This window comes from Bos mutus, chromosome 20, assembly GCF_027580195.1.
Source record: "Bos mutus isolate GX-2022 chromosome 20, NWIPB_WYAK_1.1, whole genome shotgun sequence".
Lineage (NCBI taxonomy): Eukaryota > Metazoa > Chordata > Mammalia > Artiodactyla > Bovidae > Bos > Bos mutus.
Window position 1 is genome coordinate 30,187,412 of NC_091636.1, and position 8,045 is coordinate 30,195,456.

Here is an 8,045-nt window from a genome sequence, read left to right on the forward strand (position 1 = left end):
GTGTAACAGGAGGGAAGACAACAAACACGTTCAGATACATATAGATGGATAGACTTGGTGGAGGTAAGATGGGGCTGTGTATGTCTATTTTCACACCTTTAATTCCCTAAGCCTCAGTTCCCACGCCATGAATATGTAGAGTACCTATCTCATAAGCTTTCTGTGAGGATTCAACAAAGAGCCAACACAGCATTAACCCAGTGGAAAATTGTTATTAAGACCCTAGTTCATTAATTCTCAACTGTGAATCGCTAATAGTCAAATCCATGTCAACTGGTATCAAGTAGTCAACTTTTTATCTAAGACTCATAAGAAGTAAGGTAAGTAAGTTCACGGATCTAAAGTGGTTAGCCACCTGCTGAATTGCAGATTACTTCCTCCTATCCTCAGTCGGAATGAATCGCTGAGAGATAGGACTCAGGTCTGCTTTCTGAACACGCTTCCCAGAAATTCTGAACCATGGTCCGGCAACCAACCTAACTTTGGAAAGCTAAATTAGCCTTTTTTTTTTTTTTTTTTTTTTAAACAAAAGCTCTTAGTAAAGATTAAATCGGGCGGAAGGGGAAATTCTAAAGCATTCCGATGATTGCTCCAATCTACACCTCCCAGCGAGTGGAGAGTTGGCTAAATAGGTGAGCACACTCTAGTTGCCCCACTTATTTCCGCAAACGTTAACAGGCGCTCTCTTCTGAGCCTTTAGAACTTGGGGATGGGGCCCTGAGACAGTGCGACTTACTCAACCCTAACTATGCAAAGAACCGTGTTCTCTGGCCCCTCCACAGCCTTCCCAGGGCCACTCGCGGTGCTGCCAGCCCAGTCTCTCCTGCGGTCTCAACCCTGCCATTGCTGGACGAGGGAAGGAGGGCACACGGAACCGTCACAAACGCGGCCCCGTGAGGCCGCGCGTGCGCAGCCAGGCACTGAGCGCTCGCAGAAGTCCGTTTCCTGACTTTTGGAGGAAGTGGCGTTGCGTCACTTCCGGCCTCCCTCTAGCTGCCATCTTGCGTCCCCGCGTGTGTGCGCCTAACCTCAGCTGGTCTGCCCGAGACCACCTGAGCGCCAACCCTAGTCCCCCGCGCGGCCCCATTTCCGCTCCAACAAGGTACAAAAAGGCTCTGGACGCCGGCGTGGGAGGCGGACGGGAACGGGGGCGGGAAGTTCCCGGAAGGAGCGAGACAGGGAGGGACAGGGCTGAGGAGAGGAAGGCGATGCGACGGACAGGCGCACCCACTCAGGCTGACTCTCGGGGTCGAGGTCGGGCCAGGGGCGGCTGCCCTGGGGGCGAGGCGGCGGCATCTCTTCCTCCACCTCCCGGCGGAACCCGAGGACAGGAGCCTCAGGTACCGCGAGGCTTGCGGAGAGTGGCTGGGCAGGGCAGGCCCTGGCTAGGCCGAGGCCAGGCCGGGGCCGGGGGGTGGGGGTGGGGGTTGGTGGGGGTGGGGGCGATCCGGCGTGGATTAGAGCCCTTTCTCTGGGCTTGTAAAGAGCTGGGGAGTTGTGGGAGTGGGATGGGAAAGCGGGTGCTCTTTGGGCTCCCTCGAAAATTGAAATTCGGGAGCTTGGCGGGGTGGGTTTGGGATCCAGGCCTTCGCCTGTGTAGGACATGTATTCTGCTGGTGTCTTGGGAAATAACGAGCGTGGAATGCTGGAGTGAACTAGAGCTTTCCTCGCTGAGGGTTTCCTGTTTTTTTAGATGAAAGAAACTATCATGAACCAGGAGAAACTCGCCAAACTGCAGGCACAAGTGCGCATTGGTGGGAAAGTAAGTTTAAATAGTTGGGGGTTTTTGTTTTGAAGCTTTGTGGTTTAGGTTTTTTCTCCTTTGATTTCTAATATAACTGACTTGTCACTTTGTTTCGAGAGGGCATTTCACCGAACTAGCAAATCGTGTGAAGGGAATGGCAGGAATTAAATTAGATATACAGTGTAGTCTGTGTATCATTTCAGTTAGGTCATCACGTGGCCCTTAAAACCCTTGGCTTGTTTTGTCATTGACTTTATAACCTAAGTTGTGTAAAGTCGGTGCTTGATTTTTTTTCTTTTAAATAAACAACTAAAACTGAATTTAAGTTTCACCTATCTTTTCAAATGGCTCTGGGTAATTGTACTTAATAGTTGGAAGTTCAGGTCACTTGTAAATTAAGACGTTTCTGTAATCTTTTCTTAGCTAAATGCAGTCTAGAGTAGTTGTATATTTTCCGGGGTATTTGAAGATGTCATTCTTATAGGTACTTTGCATAGGGATGCAAGAGCAATGACTGGGTTTGGAAATACTACCTGTGTAGGTATCTTTCCATTTTTACTTTTAATTACACTAAAACTGAGAAAATGAGAGTGATGAGTGGCAGGTTTTTAAATGATCAGGTTTTGGTTAATTGATTTTTTCTGGTGGCTGCTGGTCCCCTTCAAGGGGATTCTTTTTTGAACTTGATAAGATTTAGATTCTCTAATTTGCTTAAATAAAAAAATCCACTCTACCAGAGGTCTACCGAATGTTATTTTGCATTGTGTTAGTACGTTCCTAGTGCTTAACAAGGTGTGGTAGCCTGTTGAAACAGAACATGTCTTTACTTGGTAAAACTTGTATAAAGCTTCCATGCTACAAGTTTATTGTCTATTAGTTTTTCCCACTTTAAGCATTTGACTTCAAGTTGAGTCTGTTAAGTACTGATTTTGCCAGTAGTGAAAGGATCCAATCCTCCCCTCCCGTCGTCTCCCAAAGCTGGTTTTCAGATCAGCACCTACCCATTAACAGTAGTAGGTGTTTCTTCTTTTTTAGCAATTGTTACAAGCTAGATGTGCCCTTCAGGTGCCAAGAAGACTCATTCCTTGTGGGTCGATGTTTGGGTGCTCCTGTAGGTTGTTAATCATCATTCCTTTCAGTGCAGGTTTCAGAGGAGTCAGGTGAATAATGTGCTTGTGTGCCTGTTGTTGTTGTTAATCTCATCATTAGCCTTTAACTTGTAAAAGAGATTCTAGAGTACAGGGAAGTTGAAGATTCTTAAGGCCCGTGTAGGATTAAATTTTAATTGTTAATGTAGGTAGTCTTTCTGTCATCATTGTAATGTGGGAACATTTTCTTCACCTTTTAAGAAACCTACTTACTGTGGTATATGAAATTAGATGAGTTAGTGTTGCTTTAGAGGTATCTACAAGCATTAGGTATTTTTAGGTAAATGCTGTGAAGGCCCTTTTTTTCAATATCTGGTCAGAGCATTGATAATAAATTATTTCAGTAAAAATTGAATGTCAAGAATGTGAAACATAAAGAATGCAGACTGGTTTTGTTTTTAGAATCTTATGTAATTCTTTGGGATGTATTTTAGAGAGAATTCTTTGGAAACCAGGGTATCTGCATGACCACTTCAAGATAATGTTTATTCTTAAAGGTTTTTGAGGGGTTTCATAACCCATATTTTTTGTAGCTATTGATGTTTTCTTCAGGTACACTATGATTTGTTTAAGGCTTTACTATTGCTCAATCCTGAGAGTATAAAATTTAAGAAGTTGAAAGTCGTTAGAGAGGGACTTTTAGTCCTAGTAGGAGGGATAGGCATCTTTAAAAAAGTAGGAAACTTTTCATAGTGTAGTATACATAGTGAAATGGAAGCATTTTCAACACGCAGAGGTCGTGGTGATTGGGTGTTAACTGCAGTTTGGGGGAGGCACAGACAGATGGTGGCTTGAGCTTTGGGAAGATGGGTATGTGGAGATTGGGTGTAAGTGCACAGGAGGCAAGTCTTCCTGAAGACTGTATTTTATTCATTCATCAAGTTGTATGCCTTCAGTGAGTATAGATACTGTACTCTACTAGATTGAAGAAAAACCTGGATAGATAGAGTGGGAATTTCTGTTTTTCACTGGTTGGTTGGGAAAGGCCACTCAGGTTTGGTGACATAAGAGCAGAAATCTGAAGTGAGGTAGGGAGTCGTGCAAATGTTACAAGAGGGAGCAGTACATGCAGAGACTCCTGTCTGCATATTTGGCCTATTTAAGGAATAGCAAGAAGGTTTACTTGGCTGAAGGTAAATGTGTGTGTAGTAGTGTCAAGAGTGGCATAATAGGGGCAGGGCAGATTGTGTAGGGGCCTGGTAAGGTAAGAAATTCGGGTTTTACTCTTAGGTGCTGTAGAAGTCTGTGTATAGACTTGTGTCTTTTAGGATCTTGCCTGTGAATATTAATGAAGGTTGGTTTTTCTTTAATATAAAAACAGAAGGTTAAATAATGGTTATTGACATGGAGTTTCTAAATGAGGCTTAACTAAGGTTGGCACATGCTACCTCAGATAATTTCTAGAGCAGATAATGTTAAAAAGTAAAAGTTGGGAAAGATCACTCCTTTATATCTGACGAAACTAGAAGTGTAGAAGTTATGAAGGATTTGTATGCAATTTTCTTCATTCCCCTCTTTTGGCTTTCATCAGTGCCTTAATATGCCTACTCACTGCATAAAAGGTTGTGGTTATTGTAATTTTCTTAACACAGATTGAGAAGCCAGAAAGGAATTAGAAACTGTCCATTTGAAAATGCCTCTTGTGGCATAAACATGTGCTGTATTCTTTCTTTTTCTCCCTCCAATAGGGAACTGCTCGCAGAAAGAAGAAGGTGGTTCATAGAACAGCAACAGCAGATGACAAAAAACTTCAGTTCTCTTTAAAGAAGTTAGGGGTAAACAATATCTCTGGTATTGAAGAGGTAAGTGTCAAATTTTATTTCTTCACAAAATTAAGATTTGGCTAAAAACTATTGTTCATGCATTTATGATTTTTGACTCTACTTCCAGCAGAGAATTTCATCTCTAAAATATTTGTTTGTACTCAATTAATATCAGGGAGATTACTAAGGGTAAAGCGATTAGGTCGTACTTTCCATTTCAGGCAGAATTTTGCTTCTGCAGTACAGTGAAATACAGGTTGCTTAGACTTCTGCTTCTGCTTAATAAAAATGTTCAGTTTTAAAGAGATTTTGATGGGTGTTGCTAGTTTAACTTTTTTTTTTCTTTTTAGGTGAATATGTTCACAAATCAAGGAACAGTGATCCACTTTAACAACCCTAAAGTTCAGGCATCTCTGGCAGCAAACACTTTCACCATTACGGGCCACGCTGAGACAAAGCAACTGACAGAAATGCTCCCCAGCATCTTAAACCAGCTTGGTGCCGACAGTCTGACCAGTTTAAGGAGACTGGCTGAAGCTCTGCCCAAACAATGTGAGTTTGCTAGTAGCGGTTTTGCTCAGGGTGACTGACTTACCAGTAGAGTTCTGAAATGTATGATGCAAATAGATACGAATATCTTTAAATTTGGAAATGTAAACTTTCCTCTAAAGAATATAAATTTTTATATTGATTTTAAGCCCGTGTTCTTAGTGTGTTCAGTAGTTTATCTGGTATGCTATGATCATTATACTTGATTAAATGAAATGTTTTTCTACTAGCTTTCTCTTTTAGATCAGAGACTAAAAATTTTACCTTTTTTAGTTAGAAATGAGGACTTTTTAAAAATGAATGGCAGTTTAGATTAAAATATATTAAAATTATATTCTTTAGTTTTACAAATTCAACTGGTATTGCCAATAGTCTTCAAGAATTGGCTTGCCACTACTCTGGATTATGGTGTAATGAGGATTCTGTTTAGAGCAGAAGGTTGGTTGTGTGGTTGAATAGGTTGTACATAAGGGGGATAGCTACTTTATGCTGAAGGCCTCTGATTAAAATTTTGAGCAGTGGAAATAATGAATGAATCAAGATTTATTATATGACCTGCTATTTAGTCATCCATGTTTTTCTTGACATTTGCTCACTCTGCTTTAATCAATTTGTATGTCTATGTGTGTGTTTGCTTGTTTTTTCTTGCTGAAAAGCCTGCTTTCATAGCTGAGGTAGGCTTTTGAAGGATGCCACGGAAAATTATACACGGCTAGTACTGTGAGGTCTCACCTTTCAAGTGTAGTTCGCTCTCGCTTGTGTAGTAAAAGGAAAGTGCAGGCTTATCAGTCAAAGGCATCTTTAGTTTTTTGGTTTTTTATTTTCACTTCAGTAAAGGTTTTTTGGTATGTGAATTTACCTTTACCCTGTTGTAGGTCAGTGGGATTGAAAGGATGGGTTTGGAATTTGGCGTGTTGGCTGGTACTAGTATTCTTGCTTATTTGTGGACATGAGATTATCATGTTACTGCTAGTATTATAGATGAAATCCCACATGTCACCATAAACCTGAGTCGTAACAGCATTTGGCTTTTGATCTGTTGTTCTCTTGGTTAATGTTTGTTGAACACTCACGTTTTCTTTCACAGCTGTGGATGGAAAAGCACCACTTGCCACTGGAGAGGAGGATGATGATGAAGTTCCAGGTAGGAACCTTCACTTGTGGTTAAACTAGAGAATCTTAGCAAGGGAGAATGAAGAATCTTTGCACCATAGGAAAGATTACCTGGGGAGGCGGGTCATAGGGTAAAGTGGAGCAGAGGGAGAAGGGGAAAAATCACAGTGTTATTCAGTTGGAAGTCAGGTTTCTAGGCTTGGTTTTTCTGTTTGGAATCCTAGGAAGGTATCTAACCTTAAATATTGAGTTAATAGGTATGTATGTTGTAACCTCAGTATAATAGCTACTTGTAGATCACAAATCACCTGTTTCCCACTGATGTATGAGATCCATAGATGTATGAGACGGCATGAAGAAGTTGTAGAAATATCTTGGTATATAATCACTCTAAAATCAGCAGAAAAACCTGTTTGGCAATAGTGAGGCATTTTTCTATCCTGGCTGTCACTGGATAATTTATTTTGTTGTGAAACAAATATTGGACAGTAGACTGCCTAGACTCAGAAATACTACTTTGCATAGACAGGTGTCCTGAGGTGTCAAGGAAAACTTCAAATTGTGTCGTGGTATTCTTTGTTTCTGCCCTAACATGACTAATATATTACATTGCTAAACTGTAATTCTTAGAATGGAGTGGGAAGGGAGGGGGCATATATATTCTTTAAGCATAGTAGTTGTGTCATTGAAAATTAATATCTCCCTCTTTTCCTTGTGTTATTTATATGTCAAATTATACACTTCAAAATATATCGAATGGTTAGTGGCCTCATTGGAAATAAAAAATGTCTTAATATATATCCTAATTTTAACTGTAGGATATATTTTGAGAGCATTTTCCTATCTCCTTTTTAACAACTGATGATTATTTTTGTAAACTTGGTTTTTTTTCTGAGTTTCTCTTTTTTCTTTTCCTTTTCCTAGATCTTGTGGAGAATTTTGATGAGGCTTCCAAGAATGAAGCAAACTGAATTGAGTTAACTTCTGAAGAAGATAAATCTTGAAGAAGTTACTGGGAGCTGCTATTTTATATTATGACTGCTTTTTAAAATTTTGTTTATGGATCTGATAAAATCTAGATCTCTAATATTTTTAAGCCTAAGCCCCTGGACACTGCAGCTCTTTTCAGTTTTTGCTTATATACAATTCATTCTTTGCAGCTAATGAAGCTGAAGAAGCCTAAGAATAAAGTTTGAGACAAAGATAAATAAAATTCTTTGCCTAGTATATGGTTTTATTTTTTATTTCATTGATACCAATTTGTACACAGAAGGCAAAATTGTTTATAGACAGCTAATCATGGCATGTAATATGACTGCTAATCATGGATGGAATCTGATTAAAGATTTAAATGACCGTATAAGTAACAGTGGTGGTATAAAATTCTTATGTTGGAAAACGTTTTCTCCAGTGGGTCTTGGGCTTCCGTGGTTTGTGATGGGTGTAATTATAAGAAAATATTCTCTGGTGGGTGAGTGGAGTGTTTCCTCTTCATATTGTCTGTATTGTAAAGATACTAAGTGTCTTATATATAATAGTTTTCTTTCATTTAATCCTCAATCTATGAAGTAGGGACTATTAGCTCCATTTTGTAGATATAACTGCTGCTGCTGCTAAGTCGCTTCAGTCGTGTCTGACTCTGTGCAACCCCATAGAAAGCAGCTCACCAGGCTCCCCATCCCTGGGATTCTCCAGGCAAGAACACTGGAGTGGGTTGCCATTTCCTTC

At 40.3% G+C, this 8,045-nt stretch overlaps 1 protein-coding gene across 3 annotated transcripts; it reads left to right on the top strand.

The window, feature by feature from the left end:
* The first annotated feature begins 947 nt into the window (after positions 1-947).
* Positions 948-7,544, top strand: BTF3 (basic transcription factor 3). Of its 3 annotated transcripts, none has more exons than XM_005889325.3 (6): positions 948-1,102; positions 1,694-1,762; positions 4,581-4,694; positions 5,006-5,207; positions 6,292-6,348; positions 7,242-7,544. In XM_005889325.3, exons 2-6 carry the CDS (start codon positions 1,694-1,696, stop codon positions 7,286-7,288), a joined length of 489 nt encoding a protein of 162 aa, XP_005889387.1. In that variant the 5' UTR covers positions 948-1,102; the 3' UTR covers positions 7,289-7,544. The 3 variants fall into 3 exon arrangements, with proteins under 3 accessions (XP_005889387.1, XP_014331751.1, XP_070213686.1); XM_070357585.1 differs by lacking the exon at positions 948-1,102 and adding an exon at positions 1,116-1,340; XM_014476265.2 differs by lacking the exon at positions 1,694-1,762 and having other exon boundaries at positions 1,084-1,102.
* Positions 7,545-8,045: the final 501 nt, after the last annotated feature.